Genomic DNA, 18,258 nt, shown 5'->3' with positions numbered 1-18,258 from the left:
TTCTCAAAGGAAGATATACGAATGGCCAACAGACACATGAAAAAATGCTCAAAATCACTCAGCATTCGAGAGGTAAAGGAACACGAAAATCAACTACAATGTATATTGAGAAGTTAAAATTTAAAAAAAAATAAAAATAAAAAAATAAGCGTAACTTTTCTGAACTACTGGTCAGCAGAGCATGGAGGGTCAATGAAGTAGAGCCAGAGCTTGTGTCTGAGAATAAAAGCATGACTGTGAAGCTTGCATCTAGAGAATAAAATGTCTACCTTGCAAAAAAAAAAAAAAAAAAAGTTTTTAAAAAGGATTTAAAGATTTTTCTTTTTTTATTTTGTAACCTCCAAAAGATCTCATTAAAAATATAGATGTTAGGGCCGACCCGTGGCTCACTTGGGAGAGTGTGGTGCTGACAACACCAAGTCAAGAGTTAAGATCCCCTTACCAGTTATCTTTCAAATTAGATAGATGATAGATAGATGAGAGAGAGAGAGAGAGAGAGAGAGAGAGAGAGAGAGAGAGAGAGAGATAGGTGGATGTTTAAAAAATTAAAGAAATAAAATTTTATTTCCTTTGAATTAACTTGTAGCTAAATACTGAAGCAGTCTAAACTATTTTCCCATTAGACACAAGCTTACTGTTTTGGTAAGACTACATTTCCTTTTAACCTCTCAAAACTTACATTGGAGTTGAGATGTACTGTGTCAACTACACACCTGATTTCCACGAGATGGACAAAAAGAATGTAAACGATCATTAACTTTTAAAATTTTTTTTTAATTTACCTTGGCTACAAACTTTTTAAATTATTATTTTTTGAAATGATATTTTAGATATCTGGGGATAAAATGCTATTGAAATTAATCTGACCTTTAAGAAACTTTTTTTTGGTGGGGGAGGGCTGGCAGGTATGGGAATCCAAACTCTTGACCTTGGTGTTACAACACCACACTCTAACCAACTGAGCTAACCAGCTAGTCCTAAGAAACTTCTTTGAGGTGGCTACTAGGAAGTTTAAAACTATATATGTGGCTGGCACTGTGGTTTGCATTATGTGCTCTTGGATGGCACTGGATTCAACACCACCCTGTGGGAGAGGGTCTGGTGTGCATCTGGTAGGGCCTTCCTAGACTCCTAGGAAAGGCTTTCTAGAAGGGCCTGATGTGCTTGGATGGCATTCTTATCCTGTAATGACCTTCTAGCACATTGTGTGTTTCTGTCGTCAGTTTCTGCTGAATGGTTTTTTCAGCCCCTATTCCCTAGCCACCCCATAAGCCTTCCTCAGGTGAGTTCTGCTGTAGAGAGGAAGGTAAGGACATGATGATGGTTTGCAGGGGGTGCGAATGGAGAAGCATGTATGCCTCACAACCACATGCCTGCTGAGGCTTATGTTTTCTTTCCTACCAAAATAAAGAAGATTCTAATGGTTTTAGAAGCCATTTTTTGTTTGCAACTTTCTGCTTTCATTTTATGGTTGCAAACTGAATTGCTACTTAGTTTGTTCCAACCAATTATTAAAGAGGCATTGTTTCCTCCTTGACTAAAAAAAAATGGCATTATCTAGCCTCCACCTCCCACACACTTCCACTTGATCCATCCTAAAGGCCCTCTTCTCCCACTGGAAAATATTTCCTCTCTCTTGCGCGGTTGTGCCTTTCTCACACCTGGCAAACTGCTACTCTCTTCAGAATCCTAGGCCAAGTCCGCCAAGTTTTTTATTTGTCCCCTTAGGGATGCCATTCTGGCCCTCTTTGGGACAAGACTCATCACAGTGCACAGAAACTGCTCCCATGCCTGAATTCTCCCTTTAGACATTGAGGTCTCAGGGAGTTCTAGGACTAGTACGTAGTAGGCACTCAAAAAATATTGAATACAGGTAGCTCAATTTTCAGACAGAGACCTGGGTTCTTGTCTCAACGTGCCACTAAGTTGCAGTTTTATCAAGGGTAGGCAAATCATTTGATTTTCTGAGCTATTTGCTCAGTGGTTCTCAACTAGGAGCAATTTTACTTCCCAGGGGATATTTGTCAATGTCTGGAGCCATTTTGGGTTGTTACAACTAGGGGATGCTACTGGAATTTAATGAGTAGAGGCCAGGGATGCTGCTGCACATCCTACAACACACAGGACAGTCTTCCAAAACAAAGACTCATCCTGCCCGAAATGGCAACGGTGCCGAGGTTGAGAAACCTTGATCTAGTTAATACCCACCTAACAGAGTTGCAGTGAGGATGTGTGAAGGGCACACCTACAAAAGGGTGTTGGAGGGCTGGCAGGTTAGCTCACTTGGGAGAGTGTGGTGCTGATAACACCAAGGTCAAGGGTTTAGATCCCAAAACAAAAACAAAAGGGCACTGGAAAGTCTCCTGCCTTGTGTCCACAAGACATGCTACAGAGGGGCATGACTATTATGCATGTGATTCACAAAACTTGTGGATTTCAGCAACAGTGCCAGAACCTGTCAGCAATAGGTGGGAATTCCAGATCCCTTGCAAAACTAAACTTTCCAATAGGACCAATTCTTCATATCAATTTCTGGCATCATGAAGATGCTAAACAAACATGAAAGAACAATAAAAAAACATTTCAAGGATATAACCATTAATTCTAACATGTGCTTCAAATCTTTGCTGAGATGGTATTGCTGTGGATTGATTGAATTGTGTCCCCAAACTTCATATATTAGAGGCTTAATTCCCATTGTAACTGTTGAGGGTGGGAAGTCGTATCATGGTAATGAAAGGTAGGGCCATGAAGAGGTGATTATATTGTAGGACCATGTCATAGTGAATGGATTAATAATGGTGGTTAGGAGCATGGTTCTGAGGGCTTTAAAAGGAAAGCACACGGGGCCGGACTGTGGCTCACTCGGGAGAGTGTGGTGCTGATAACACCAAGGCCATGGGTTTGGATCCCATATAGGGATGGCTGGTTAGCTCACTGGTGAGCTTGATGCTGACAACATCAAGTCAAGGGTCAAGATCCCCGTACTGGTCATCTTTAAAATAAATAAATAAATAAATAAATAAATAATAAAAATAAAAGGAAAGCACATGAAGAGTTTTTCTCTCTCTGCTCTGCCATTTTCTACCATGTGTGACCTGGGTCATAGTCACCACCACCAAGACCCTTGCCAGATGTGTTCTCCAGACTTTGGACTTCCTAGCCTCCAAAACAATAAAGTAATAAAGTAAGCAATAAATTTTGTTTTCTTATGAACCACCCAGTTCCAGATATTTTGTTATAAGCAACAGAAATGGACTAATACAGGTATGTTGCACATCACAAGGAAACCAAGGACTTTCATTTCTGAAATCTTTTATTGAGCAGGTGGCAGTTATGGAGTACTTATAATGTACCAGCGACTGTGCTAAGTACTTTAGATAAATTCTCAATCTAGGGGCCGGCCCGTGGCTCACTCGGGAGAGTGCGGTGCTGATAACACCAAGGCCCCGGGTTCAGATCCCATATAGGGATGGCCGGTTGGCTCACTGGGTGAGCGTGGTGCTGACAACACCAAGTCAAGGGTTAAGATCCCCTTACCGGTCATCTTTTAAAAAAAAAAAAAAAAAAAAATTCTCAATCTGACAACAACCCTCTGAGACAGTCAGATTCTACAGATGAGAAGAGCACTCTTATGATAAAGTACACTCAGAGAAGGTTAAGTACCTTCCTAGTGAATGCTGTATGCAATTTGCTAAACTGCCTCATTTGTGCAACACTTTAGCTCCATATATGCAGCAAGTTCAGGTTTGCAAGGCCTAAAAGGAAAGGTCTGTCAAAAAAAGCAAAATGGCTGGGCCGGCCGTGGCTTACTCGGGAGAGTGTGGCGCTGATAACACCAAGGCCACAGGTTCGGATCCCATATAGGGATGGCCGGTTCGCTCACTGGCTGAGAGTGGTGCTGACAACACCAAGCCAAGGATTGAGATCCCCTTACCGGTCATCTTTAAAAAAAGAAAAAAAAAAAAAAAGAAAAATGGGAAAGGTTATGTTTACAAAATGCAAAAGAAAAACAAGCCACAAACAGTAAGTTCAAAAACAAATAGCAACAACAACAACAAAAAATATGTTCACAAATTATTTATCTATTTTAAGAAGTAATGGATGTGTTATATTCAATTTTAAAATGAAAATATCAGGAAAACAAATATTCGCAACCCATGATTATGGGCTAATCTTAATATATCAAGAGCACCTACAAATCGTTTAGAAAAAGATAAATTAATAAAATTGAAATAGGTGACAGGGCTGGTCACACTTTCATAGAAAAGAAATACAAATGACTAAATGTGTAAGAGAAACGTAAAACAGAACAGCAATAAAATGGATAAAATGTGGTATACATATACAAAAGAATATTATGCATCCTTAAAAAGGGAGAAAATCTTGTCACATTCTACAACATGGATGAACCTCAAGGACATTATGCTAAATGAAATAAGCCAGTCACAAAAAGACAAATCCTATCAGTCCACTCATATGATGTATCTGAAGCAGTCAAAATCATAGAAACAGAAAGCAGAAAGATGACTACCAAAGGCTGGGGAGAGGGGAAATTCATGTTTAATGCATAGTTTCAGTTTTACAAGATGAAAAAGTTCTAGAGATATTTTGTGCAATGTGAACATACTTAACATTACACAACTATATATTTAAAAATGTTTAAGATGGTAAATTTAACGTTTTGTTTTACCACAATAAAACAAACAAAAATAAACCCTCCAAAATGAGAGCATCTTCATTTATCCAAGTAGGAAAGATCAATTTGATGTTGGCAAGAGGGCAAGCAAAGAGGCACTTTCCTAAGTTGTTGCCGGATCTACAAATTATCATCACACCTTTCGAGGGCAATAATGATCAAAACGGTGTGTCTTTTTGGTATCTGGCCAGTATGGGGGTCTAAACCCATGACCTTGGTGTTATAAGGCTGTGCTCCCACCAACTAAGCTAACCACCAGCCCACGATCAAAATGTTAAATGCACATATTCTCTGAACCAAGAATCATTTTTAGGAATATTTCCTATAAAAATAGCCACCCAGATAAACCAAGTCTCATGTACAAGAATAAGAACATCCAAGGGTTCAATCCCTGCACTGACCAGATGCCAAAAAAAAAAAAAAAAATCCACTGCGAAAATATTTATAATAGCAAAATACTGAAATTACCGAAATATCTACAAAGTACTACTTTAAATAACTTATGCTATTTTCATACAATGGAGTACCATGCAGCCATTAAAAATTAGCTGCCGTGTTCTGCTGTGAAATGAGCTCCAAAAGTTACATAACACTGCACATGACAAGCTACTCCATTTGTGCAAGGAAAAAGGTGGGGAGAGTGCACATAGTAGTACATACCTAGAAACTCTCTGGAAGGAGACACAAGAAACAGGCTCCAGGAAATGGAGCTAAGATGAGATGGAAATTAAGGGCCGGCCTGTGGCTCACTCGGGAGAGTGTGGTGCTGATGAGATGGAAATTTAATTTTCATTTTTATACTGTTAGATTTAGCAAGCATATTTGGACATGGAAGTATAGTGGGAGGGAATACCAATTCATTTCTTTTCAGATACAGTAGTCCCCCTTTATCAGCAGTTTTACTTTCCACGGTTTCAGTTACCTGTGGTTATCCACAGCCCAGAAATATTACATGGAAAATTCCAGAAATAAATGATTCATAAGTTTCCCATTGCTTGCCATTCTGAGTGATGAAACCTCTCACCATCCTGCTCCATTCTGCCTGGAATGTGAATCATCCCTTTGTCCAGCACATCCACCCTGTATATGCTACCCACCTGTTAGTCACTGACATCATCTGCTCTTGACATCCAACCATCAACATTGTCATGGCTCGATGACCTAGGATCACCCAAAATAGATGACCCTTCTGACATATGGTCAGAAGGTCAACAGTAGTCATAGGCATTTTATCATCTCACGTCATCACAAGAAAGGTGAGTACAGTATGGTATTTTGAGAGAGACCACATTCACATAACTTTTATTACAGTACACACAGCCCCTAATGTATGGTATCTCAACTTTACCATGGTGTGAAAGCAACACATATTCAGTATTCAATACTTTACATTAGATATTCAAAACTTTATAATACGCTTTGTGTTAGATGATTTTGCACAACTGTAGACTAATTAAGTGTTCTGAGCACATTTAAGGTAGGCTAGCCTAACCCATGATGTTTGGTAGGTAGGTGTATTAAATGCCTTTTTGACTTACAATGGGTTTACTGGGATATAACCCCAGCATAAGTTAAGGAGCAAGTATATATTATAATTGTTCTATTTCACTATTGTTAATCTTTTATTGTGCCTGATTTATAAATAAAACTTTATCACAGACGTGTATGGGAAAAAACATAGTATATACAGGGTTTAGTACTACCCATGGCTTCAGGCATCCACTAGGGGTCTTGGAAAATATCCGCCACAGATAAAGGGAGGTTATCATACTCTTAGATAAGAAGTTTTCAACCTTGGTTGCTCATTAGAATCAACCTGCAGCTTTAAAAAATCCTAGTAGCCAAGTCCCACCAGAGAGCACTAGAGTCTGACTCAACAGGTCTAAAGATGGGCCCTTGGGTATGTGTTAATTTCCCCAGATGATTCTAATTTTCAGCTGGTGTTATGAATCACTCATATAGACCACTGGTTGGCAAGCTTTTTCTGTAAAGGGCCATATATTAAATATTTTAAGCTTTGTGGAACATTCATAAGGTCTCTATCAAATATTCTTTTTTAAAAGAGACCTTTAAAAATGTGAAAACCATTCTTAGTTCCTAGGTAATTCAAAAACATGCCATGGGCTAGAATTGGCCCACAGGCCATTTTGCCAACCACCAATTTAGACTGTGCAAAGGCTGGAAGATAGTCTGGAAAAGGTACCATAAGACAAGGTGAGGCAAAGAAAAGCCAGCAAGCTGCTGCCAAGAAGCCTCTGTGGTGAACTCATAGGTCTGGATCCCAGCCCTCTACCTGGCACCCAAGTTGTTCTGGTTTGGGTAGAAGGTGGGAGGGGTTTAGATTCACAACAATAAAACTCCCAAGACACATTATAAACCATCTAGTTTATTATTTTGTAGTAAGATGTAGAACTTTTACCATGCAGACTGAAATACCTATGTCAGCATGAACAACGCATTTTCTTCCCAGAGGCAGTTACATGAAAAACCAGGTTGTTATCATGTTGTTTAGCAAGTGTGAAATCCAGACAAGGGGAGGCTAATCTTAAGATCTATACCTTATCCGTGGAAGCTTGGGGCACACTTTCCCACCAAAGGGACAGCCTAGCCTCCGGAAAGCTCCTTGAAAGCTCTTTCCTCCCCTTCTTGCTCTGGCTGAACCACCAATGGTCACTCCCAACAGTCAGGTTGGCCTAGGAGTCATATCTCTGCTCACTGGTTTTTATCATTAACTCCACTGATACCAACAGTTAAGGTTCTGAAGGGGACACATCAGTTGCTCCCATATACCAACTATAAGACACAATAATCCTGTCAGGATGCTCTCCCAACCCCACTCTACTCAAGTTTTATCAGACAATATGCTTTGCCTACTTCCTACTGAAAACTGAGGGTTGTTTTTTTTTTTTAATTTTGAAAACTGAGGTTTTTAACTAGAACGTTTTTTCACTTTCTTGATCAGTGATTCCCAACTGTGTTGGAATTAATGAAACCAACTCTGTGTCACCACTGCTACCAAGACAAAGTACCAAGTGACATGTATTTTTCAGATTACATCAATGTTATATCGTTCTCTATAATGTAAAAAACGAGAAGATGAAGATGTACTCTTCACTTAGTATTGAATATTAGTAAGAGTCAAGTCACTGAAAAATGTCTTTCAACAGTAAAAAAGTTTGCTTTCAAATTAACAAACAAAATGTATTGCAAACATTAATAATGATAAAATTACAGAAAACAAAATATTCAGACTGATTTATGGCATTCACACCACACCAGAACTTTTGCCCGTAACAAAACAGTGAATTTTATCCCAAAAAGTATGTAGGTCCATGCTGACTGAAAACTTCAGTCCCAGACCCAACGAATGAGGATGAACTACATAGTGCATGCTTAACATAGACATAAACGTACACACTCACCATTCTTTAACTGCCCCTCATAAGGGCTATGAGGGAAGAATGGATGAAATGTGGACACGTGCACTCACACAGGCAGAATTCTCCTCCAATTACAAAATTTCACACGTGACCCTTTACTGTGTCTTAGGCATACAGATTTGGTTCATAGATTTTATCTGTATTTTTTTTATCTGTAGGACCCCACCTCTGAAAATCACAAGAAAAATCACTAGGAAATGCTTTAATATAAAATATACAAACTTCTCAGTATGAGGACTTCCACAGAACAGGAAGAAAGGGATGGCAACTAAAACAAATTTTCTTAAAAAATAACATTCCCCTTACCTTGTTCCTGCCACTCAACACTCAAAAACAAATCTGTACAAAACTAGGAACAACAAACACAGAAAAGGACCGGAGAGGATGTTATGTTGCAAAGTCTTATGACCCACTCTAAACTTCTGTCCTCGCCAACAACCTACCCTAAAGGAGCTGAGGGTTCTCAAGTCCACTGAAGAAAGTGAGCAGTCTCTGATCACCACCCCTGCTTTGCCAAGGATGGCCCCAGGTCACTCACTGTCAAACTTAATGGAATTGACCTGGACAGAGATGGAACCTCCCCGGTAGCTGCCCCGCTTCTTCTTGGTTTTCTCATGCCGGAAGGACTTGCCTTTGGTGAACTTCAGAACCTGATTGGCTCGTTCCCCCCAGTCTCCGGCTGCACCTCGCTAGTAAGTAAAGAAACGTGGTTAACACACAGAAGGACAACTCCAGGGGCCTGTGACTTTCTTCTCTTTCTTACTCCCTGCTCAAGGCAACCTGAACCAAAAGCTGTTCTCTCTTCCACCCCTCTCCCCATCCCAGAATAGCGAACACCTTCTTTCTCTCACCTTGGCATCAAAGGAGTTGTCTGCTACTCGTGAATCTACCTCAATTTCCTCCTCCCTGACCCTTCGAAATGGTGATGATGCCCTTTTTTCTCCCTGGATAAAAATGAAGTAGGAAATTAAAGATGTAGTGACCACTAACAGGTCTTCTGAGTGATGTGCTTGTGCCAGGCCAAGCTGTCAAGATGATCCCAGATTTTGCTACTTTTAAAGGGTTGGCTCCTGAGAGGAAAATAAGACAACTTACTTTCTTCCTTTTCGGAAATGTGTTGGGGGTCTGAAGCTTTATCTTCTTGGCTTGAGGTGTCTCTGTCTCCTTGGAAGCCTCATTCTGCTTCCGCTTCTTTCCTGAACCTACAAAACAAAAAGCCGGAATGAGGAGACCAGTTTCCTGTTCCTCCTCCCAGGTTCCCACAGAGGGTCAACAACTAGAAGCCTTGTGGCGAGCTTCCTCTCCCTACCCCATCCCCCAAGAGTATATCCCATCCTGATTTTTTTGTGTGTGTGTGTCTTTTTTCGTGACCGGTAAGGGGATCGCAACCCTTGGTGTGGTGTCACCCACACCGCATTCAGCCAGTGAGCGCACCGGCCAGTCCTATATAGGATCCGAACCCGCGGCGGGAGCGTCGCTGCACTCCCAGCGCCGCACTCTCCCGAGTGCGCCACGGGGCCGGCCCCCATCCTGATTTTGGGAGACAAAACCCAGAGAACAGGTTCTTGGGATACACACCTGGCTTGGAAACTGCCACTGCTTCCTTTTTCTTTTCTTCCTCTTCTTCCACCTCCTCTTCTTCCTCACTTTCCCTGCCTGCTTTTCCATTCTGAGCAGTCGGCATACAGGTGCCATTGGCCTTGGGGGCTTGTGGTTTTAGATTGCTCTTTCCCTTGGGCTTCTCTTCCTCCTCCTCACTTGAATCATCAGAGGAGGAACTGCTGCTGCTCTCGGCCTCTACTTTCTTTGTGCCTGCCTTGGAAGGGGCTACACCTTCTGCTGCTTTCTGCAACTTCTTAACTGGGGATTTAGATGTCTTCTCTTCCTCCTCCTCCTCCTCACTGCTGGAGCTGTCTGAATCAGAGCTGCTATCCCCACCACCCTGAGGAGCCTGTTTGGCAGGCACAGATGGAGCTGCTTTGGCAGTCACCTTGGACTTTGGGGTGACCACAATCTTCTTTGTCTTCTCCTCCTCACTAGAACTGCTCTCCTCCTCACTGGAGCTGCTATCCGCCTTTCTGGTCAGAGGCTTCTGGCCACTGCCTGCAGGTTGCTTGGGAGTTGCAGCTGGCTTAGCTGCAGGCGGCTTAGGAGTTGCAGCTGGCTTAGCTGCAGGTGGCTTGGTAGTGGCAGCTGGCTTACTTGAGGAATTCTTGGTGGTACTGGCTGGCCTGGCAGGAGCTTCATCCTCAGAGCTGTCGGAGTCTAGAGAAACAGGCAATAGCATAAACAAATCCCCAAATCAGATTCAGGGAAGCCCAGAAACAGCTGCCTGAGGGAGAGAGTATCCCACTGCCCAGGGGGCCTCTGCATGCCTTACCTGAGCTATCTGAAGAGCTCTCTGCTGCCTTCTTTGCTGGAGCTGGTTTAGTGGTTGCTTTAGAGATGACTGCCTTAGCTTGGGGTTTCTTCTCTTCCTCAGAACTTGAATCTGGGGAGAACCTGTGGCATTACACTGGGTCCAGAGTCCCAACCCAACCAGGAGAGCAATAAAAAGAATAATACAAAGACACACACAAAGCCTTAGCTCTGTCTTGCTTCAGTAAGAAGCAACAGAGGGACAGATGGATAGCTCTCTTCCTTATTCCTCACACCATTCCCTAGGACCACTTTCAGAGGGAAGCAGCATCCCTCTGACTTACCAGACTCATCACTGCTATCTTCACTGCTTTCCACAGGCTGTTTCTTCTCCAAAGCTTTCTTGAGAGGCTGGGTTCCCAGGGACTTCTTCGGTGGGGGAGCAGAAGGCGGGGGGACTGAACTGTAGGGACCTGTTTAAAAGAGACAGTGTAATGGTCTTAAAATATGTACACAAATTTTCTGATATTGCTCCTTCTAGAAATAGAGCTTAACTCCCCTTTCCTGGAGTGTGGGCTAGAATTAGTGACTCAATTCCAACAAACAATATAGTGGAGGTGATGGCATATTACTTCTGAGTCTAAGTTATACAAGGCACTGTGGCTTCCTTTTTGCTTTCCATGTCACGAGAACACTAAGTGGCCCTATAGAGAGGTCCATGTGACTACAATTAATTGTGCCCTGGACACAGTTGTACAGCTTGATTCTCCGAGTCTAGTCACCTGGTTTTTTCTTCAAAGGTTTTTTCTGCTCTTCTTCCTCCTCACTAGAAGAATCCTCACTGCTGGAACTCTTCGGGGCAGGAGTAGCAGCTGCTTTCACTGGGGCCTTGGCCACGACTTGCTTTTTAGGTATAGTCTGCAACAGAAAGAAAATCGATTACCACAGGAAAATGTTGACCCAACCAATCCTGCCAGGGAATGGAGACACACACCCCAGCCCAGTCACCTCTTCCCTGATAGAAGCTATGGCCCAGACCTTCTTGGGGATGGCTGCTGCCTTCTCCTCCTCTGAGTCGTCACTGCTGCTGCTGCTGCTGCTGCTGCTGCTGCTGCTGCTGCTGCTGCTAGCTACTTTGCCATTGGCTACTTTAGGTGCTGCTCGAGCTGGCGTACCTAAGAAGAATAAAGAGTACGGAGTACTAAAGCAAGTCAAAGGGCCATGAAAAACCTCCTTCCTATTAGCATAGAACTTAGGATTCTACCAATTCTTTTAACTTTACAGCAGCCATAAAGGAGAATGCTGTGGTTTACCCTATCAAAGGATAACTTTCATATGCAATGTTAGAAATACAACTACACAAAAAATAGATATGACACAAATAATTTAAATATGCCCTCTGAAGTCTTTCACTTCAACCTTTCAGAGAAGCTCTTATAAACCATAACCTGATCCCAGAACTGGCCAGCTGTCCTCCATCGCCCACCAATCATAACCTAACCTTCATCACATGAAAAGTTACAGAAAAAAAAAATCTTATTTATCCTATGGGATGAAGGTACAGGGATAAAAAGGGGATAAAAATGGTAGTGAAAAGTACAACGAACAGATGTATAAGTGGTCACAGTGGAATGGAATTTGTGGGAACAAAAATGTCTACAAAATGCAACTAAAGAATGCTAAATGGATACCATTTTTTAAAAGTACATTTTAGGGCCGGCCCGGTGGCGCACTGCTACAGTGCACCGCTTGGGAGCGCGGTGGCGCTCTCGCCAAGGGTTCGGATCCACATACAGACCGGTTCCCGCTCACTGGCTGAGCGAGGTGCGGGTGCGACACTGAGGGTTGCGATCCCGTTGCCGGTCCCGGTCCGGTACGGGCGCGACACTGAGGGTTGCGATCCGTTGCCGGACACGAAAAAAGACAAAAAGATAAAAAAAAATAAAAGTACATTTTACCTTGCTGCAATGACTATTTCTCTACTTACTAGCCCAAACTATAAAATCTTATTAATAAAAACCTTTTTAAAAAAATGACATCAACTAATACCTCTAGTTCAATCACCATTACCATTTCATCTTGTACCTAATGAGCAATTTTAACACCATCCCCAGAGCAGTCTAGTCCCCAGCCTAACCTCTTGGGAATAGAAATAGTACCTGGCTTGGCTGGAGCTTTAGCCTGAGCTTTAGCTGCCACAGGTGTTGTCTTTGGCTTCTGGTTCTTTGGTGCCTCATCCTCTGAGCTTGAGTCAGAATCAGAATCAGAGCTCTTGGCCTTTTTAGGAGGAGTTCTGGCTGCCTTGGCTTGGGGCTTAACTCCCTTCTGTTAGAAAACACATGAGGGGAATCAGCAGTAGCTTCTGGGCACCCAAAAGGCATCTTAGGCTTTTATTTTTTATGGGCCCAAAGGAGCATTAAGAGTGACAGAAAGCTAAGCAGGAGAGCATACGGAAAGGGCAAAAACTCTTAAGTAGAAACAAAAAGTTCAGACACTTGATATACTGGCCCTTTCCCTGACCTATCCTGCCAAGTGCTCCAAACAAAACACACTCTTATCCATGGAGCACTAAACAGTGTCCCAGAAGAACACAAATCCCTAGGGCATAACTGGTTGAATTCCCTCTAAATTCAGAGCCCCCGTTCAATCACAGACATCCTTTCCAAACCTCATACTTCTATCAACTCCCTGAAAATCCCCAGATTTTCTTCCCCATAATGACAATCATTATACAGCCACCATCACCCCCAGTCACAAGCTAGAGGCCAAGATTCCGGGTTTCTTCCTTTCCAAACCCTTAAGCAACTCCCTTTCCTTTCCAAAGCTGCATACTTGGACAGGCTTTTTCTTTTTGTCTTCCTCCTCCTCATCATCGTCACTGGATTCTTCACTGCTGCTCTCTGATGCTTTAGCCACAACCTTTACAGGATGCTGAGGCAGACTGGTCCGCTTGACAGGTACAGCTGAACAATAGCACAGGTCCCAGTAAGACTCAGCTAAGTATGTGGTACAGGCTGCAGCTACCTAGTCCAACCCCCCACCCTGCCTTACCAGCCTTCTTAGCTGGAGGTCCCTGAGCTTTTTCTTCCTCCTCCTCACTGCTGTCCTCACTGCTGTCACTGGATGAGGTCTTCTTCTTAGCCTTCTTATTCACTGGTCCGTTTGCCTGTAACTTCCGCTTCGGGGCCTTGGTGGACCTGCTATAACAGACTAGGCTAACTTCTGGGGGCTAACTTCTAAGCTTTCCCAAACCAAGGAACACAGCCCAGCCCACCTGGGGAGGAAAAATAGCCAAAGTGAAACAGGGAAAGCTTACTTGAGCCAGAAGCTATAGATGTCCAAGAGGGAAGAGGCATTGGCATCCTGCTGTGTCTATATAAGAAGAGAAAGAGCTGGGTAAGGAAATTTTATCCTGGTTATTCTAGGAGAGATCAGATTTTGTCTTAGTCTTTCATTAAATGTGACCTGTTATATACCTACTAAATTTGGTATAAATGTTACATCTGCATAAGACTTTTCTTACTTGCATAAATTAGAGGAAAAATATTCTATGTGTGATTCCCAAGTTTTGATACCAAAAACGTGGGCTATTCATGTAGTTTGTGGCACCATCTATCCCCCTACCTGGTAATCCATATTTATCAATGTCTTTTAAAAAGTTTATTTCCTTTACTCTAGCAATGTATTACCCAAGAATTTAATCTTACCCATGAAATAAAGGCACAAACACTAATACAAAGGGTGTTTGCTGCAAAGGGGATTATAATACCAAATCACTGGAAACAAGCTTCCAAGAGAAGATCGGTAAATAAGCTATGTCATATACACAGTAAAGAACAGCATTCAGGGGCCAACTGGTTAGGTCAGTTGGTTAGGGTATGGTGCTATAACACCAAGGTCAAGGGTTCAGAACCCTGTACCAGCCAGCCACCAAAAAACCCCCCAAGAAACAAAAACAGAATTGCATTCAGCTATTAGTTACACTGATACAGATTATTAATTGATGCAAAACATGGCAAGGTATTACAGTAATCACAGACTCAGAGTCAGACATGTATAGATGTGAACTCACCTCTGCCACTATTACTGTGTGACCCTGGACAAATTACTTAATCTCTCTGAGACTGTTTTTTTCTCTATAAAATGAAGATAATACTACACATCCCATTAAGTTGTTGAGAGGATAAGAGACAACGCATGTAAAGGGCTTAGCATCTGGAAACGGCATATATATGGCCCTTGGTCAGCCCTCCACAAGAATTACTTTTGTCTCATAAAACCAAAGAATTCTAACTCTGAAATACCCAATTCCATCCAGTATATTGTGGAAACACTCTCTGCAGTCTTCCTAACAGTCATCTCAAAACAGTTCCAGTAAGAAAGCAGCTTGAGGTTCTGGTCAAGATGGTGGAATAGACAGTCCCCAGCGTCACTCTCTCCCACAAATCAACGAATTTACAACTATAAAAATGTAACATCAGCCAAGTCAGGGCCGCTGGAGCTCAGGTGAAGAGGAGGAGAGACCTATGGAACTCATGAAGGCAGGAGGAACCACAAAGAGAAAGTAAAACCTGCCTTTTGGCCCGCGGTGGCTTTAATGCTGGAGCACACGGAGCAGGAGCGGGCAGAAGCCACAGCTGTGCCCTTTAGATGGAGTTACTTGGAGGCAGAAGGGGAGAAAAGGGCTTTGTTGGCCCCCAGGACAGCAAGACCACTAACAGGGTTCCCGTGGACCCATGCAGGAGTGAGGAGCCAGAACAGCTGAAAAAGGGGAGCCATTCAGAGGCCGGTGAGTCATCACAAGGGACCAGCACAGGGCCCGTCCCATCAGAAGTGTTTGGAGCACGGGCAGTGGGGGAGATGGGCCCACCGGGAGAACACTGGGGCACAGCAAGGACAGCCGATCCGCCCCCCAGTCAGCACAGGACAACTCAGAGGAGACTGGTCAGGAAGGCAGAATTGCATGGGGTGCACTTTAATGAAAAAACTCAGGCCCAGATCAGAGTTTCTACACAACCCAGGTGCACCAAGTATCAGAGCCAGAAGTACCTATAAGATCAACCATTAAACCCTGAGCGGCACAAAATAGTCTGTCCTACGGAAACAGCAGGAAAGCAGCAACTTAAGTCAACCACTCAGCTCAAGTACTGGTTCCCACAGGAAATTCCTCCCTGTTAGAAGTAAACAAAGGGCAAAAAATTAGTTCTTGCCCAGGCACACCACCAATGTCTTGGGGCCCACCAGGGGACATGAGGCATGGAGCCACAGGCAGGACCCCTGCCCACAACCAGGCACACCACACCAGCGCCTTGGGGCCTGCCCAGGGACCTGGGGCATGGAGAAGGGGACCGGACCCCCCTCCCACAACCAGGTACCCTGTGCCAGTGCCTCGGGGCCTGCCCAGGGACCCCGGGTATGGAGCCGAGGACCAGACCCCCCTCCCACAACCAGGCACAATGTGCCATCACCTCTGGACCCACTCGGGGACCTGGGTTATGGAGCTGGGGACTGGACATTCTCCACAACCAGGCACACCGCCAGCACCAAGAAGCATGACAAAAACATCTCCTCCATGTGGGTGGCCCATCACAGCCACCACGATAACCATGGCTGCCATGATGTCGGCTAGACGCCACAACCACCACACAGATGGTCCTCCAGCCACTGGAGTGCATTAACACAAGGAGAGTCACCAGCAGAGATAAAGAAAGGAGGAGGATATCTCCCTCCACAGAGCCCATTTCAGAGTGATGGAAGAGGCATCTGCTCTATAATAGTATTCGGGGACCTGATCACACCTCTCAGCATTGGACAGATCATTTGGGCAGCAAATCAACAGAGTAACCATTATTCTTTCAGAGGCTGAGAACAAATCTACGGTGATTGGGGGGAGGGGAAAGGGGGATGGAGAGGGATTGGACAAGGGGCATAAAGAATAATTATGATTTGTAACAATATATATGCTAGTAATATTGATTTGATCAACATATCTCAATGTTGAACCCCCAAAATTTGTATAATCAATTTTGATTCAATAAAATCTTTTTTAAAAAGTTCATGAAAAAATGGAATTAAAAGATAAAAAAGAAAGAAAGAAAGAAAGAAAGTAGTTCGATCACATGGCAGCCTATACCACCTTAAGGAAGTTCTTTCCCAGGCTAATGTGATACTTTCCTTTCGCAGCCTGATTCTGCCTCAAAAAACAAGCCTGCCTTCTTAGTCATGGTATCATTCCTCCTGAAGACTATCATTCTACCCTCTCTCAGCGTGGTGTTTTCCCATGCAAGCATGTCTGCTATTCTTGAGAAGTAGATTTCATACCTTTCACATTCCTGGTCATCGTATTCTTACATGTATTTGGAGCATCCTAAACTGCCATAACTATGCTTTCTGTGCACCAGCACTTGGATTGTTACTTTCGATGTAATACTGAAACTCACAAAAATCCTATCAAGTGGATTTTGTACATGTCTGTACAAACAGAAACAGACTCAGAGAGGTGGCAAGCTGCCAAAGTCACACATCTAAAACGTGGCAGAGCCTGATCCCAAACCTAGGCTTGTGTGATTCCATTAGGCAAAGCTCCAAGCCCACTACTATGCCTGCTTGGTAGGGCTATATGTGACGCTCAATCCTTCTGCTTCAGAATTAACTAAAAGCAGAATCCTGCCTCTATTCTCATTCATTTTCTTCTTTACTAAAGAAAATCCCAGCCTTCATTTCTAGAGCAATTTCACTTGAGTTCCAGTAAATGCTGTTGAAGGTATGGTCAGATCACGCTTTGCCTCAGCCAACGAAAAGCCCCCCAAAAGAACCAGGTGCTGCCAATGTCCTCAGTGTGACACGACGCTCGCTCCTCGCCGCACTCTGCCAGCCACGTGACCTGGGCCACGAGGGTTCCACGCTGCTGCTGCTGCAAGGCTCACCAGGAAAAAGAAACAAGACTCAGCTCTATCTAGTCAGAGCTGGTGGAAGAGGAGGAACCGAGGCCCCAGGCTTCCTCCGGTCACCGCCGATAGTTCCGCACAAAGGCCTGCTAGACACTGGACTGGAGGATCCTACCGACCTCCCCACCCGAAAACCTAAGCATATCAGGTCTGGAGCCTTGTGGTCACCCCACCCCGGCCCGCGCCCGGGACTCACCGCGCCTGTCGCTTTGGCGAACTTATTGGCCACCTCCGAGAGTTGGTTATCGCGCAGAAAGCCGAGCACGAGGGGATACAGATCGCTGGGAACCACGCGGCGCAAGCCAGCGTCCGCCATCCTCTGGGTAATACGCGTCACTACCGCTGCCGACGACGCACGACTCAGGAACTTGACAGGGCGGGCGCAGGCCCTTTGGCGTCATCGCGCCGGGCGGGCGCACAGCGGAAGGGGTGGAGCTCCACGGGGCAGTCGAGCCTTCACCTCAGAGGCGGGGCGAAAGCAAAATCTACAAACTCTTTCCGGTTCCATGCGTATCGCCATATTGGCAAGGGCGGAGCCCACGGGCCGCCACTTTGTGGAGGCGGAGCTCTAATACCAGGGGTCGCGCCCTCAGCCGTGGCGGGAAAACTAGAGATTTCCCGCTCGCGTTGTCTTTCTGCGCGAGGTACCTTTCCTCAGAGCTGCGATTTCCCGCGCCCCAGCCGGGATTCAGGTTCTAGAACTATGAGTGAACAGGCGGGCTAGAGTCGTCCTTCGCCACTCTAGGCTGTGACACGAGATCTCCCAACTGATCCCATTTGCGCTGCGATGGATTCCCACCCTTCATCTTCACTG

The 18,258-nt window shown here is 44.2% G+C and overlaps 1 protein-coding gene across 3 annotated transcripts; it reads right to left on the bottom strand.

Moving 5' to 3' along the window:
- Positions 1-4,547: 4,547 nt before the first annotated feature.
- NOLC1 (nucleolar and coiled-body phosphoprotein 1) lies at positions 4,548-17,784 on the bottom strand. Of its 3 annotated transcripts, none has more exons than XM_008593319.1 (13): positions 17,641-17,784; positions 13,814-13,869; positions 13,549-13,697; positions 13,330-13,460; positions 12,657-12,822; positions 11,506-11,672; positions 11,280-11,415; positions 10,842-10,970; positions 10,520-10,630; positions 9,718-10,404; positions 9,235-9,341; positions 8,991-9,083; positions 4,548-8,828 (listed from the first exon to the last, which is right to left on the bottom strand). In XM_008593319.1, the coding sequence occupies exons 1-13, from the start codon at positions 17,758-17,760 to the stop codon at positions 8,670-8,672; spliced, it is 2,211 nt and encodes a 736-aa protein (XP_008591541.1). In that variant the 5' UTR covers positions 17,761-17,784; the 3' UTR covers positions 4,548-8,669. The 3 variants fall into 3 exon arrangements, with proteins under 3 accessions (XP_008591541.1, XP_008591542.1, XP_008591543.1); XM_008593320.1 differs by having other exon boundaries at positions 11,536-11,672; XM_008593321.1 differs by having other exon boundaries at positions 11,536-11,672; positions 13,549-13,694.
- Between the last annotated feature and the right edge of the window lie 474 nt (positions 17,785-18,258).

This window comes from Galeopterus variegatus, unplaced genomic scaffold, assembly GCF_000696425.1.
Source record: "Galeopterus variegatus unplaced genomic scaffold, G_variegatus-3.0.2 Scaffold8990, whole genome shotgun sequence".
Lineage (NCBI taxonomy): Eukaryota > Metazoa > Chordata > Mammalia > Dermoptera > Cynocephalidae > Galeopterus > Galeopterus variegatus.
Note: the sequence above shows the minus strand (reverse complement) of the source record. Positions and strands in the feature narration are given on the sequence as shown.

Coding starts and splice junctions, on each gene's coding strand:
- NOLC1 (XM_008593319.1), bottom strand. CDS start 17,760: ATGGCGGACGCTGGCTTGCGCCGCGTGGTTCCCAGCGATCTGTATCCC. Junction 12,823..13,329: donor AAAAGAAAAAGCCTGTCCAA/GTATGCAGCTTT, acceptor GTTTTCTAACAG/AAGGGAGTTAAGCCCCAAGC. Junction 11,673..12,656: donor TAAAGCTCCAGCCAAGCCAG/GTACTATTTCTA, acceptor TATTCTTCTTAG/GTACGCCAGCTCGAGCAGCA.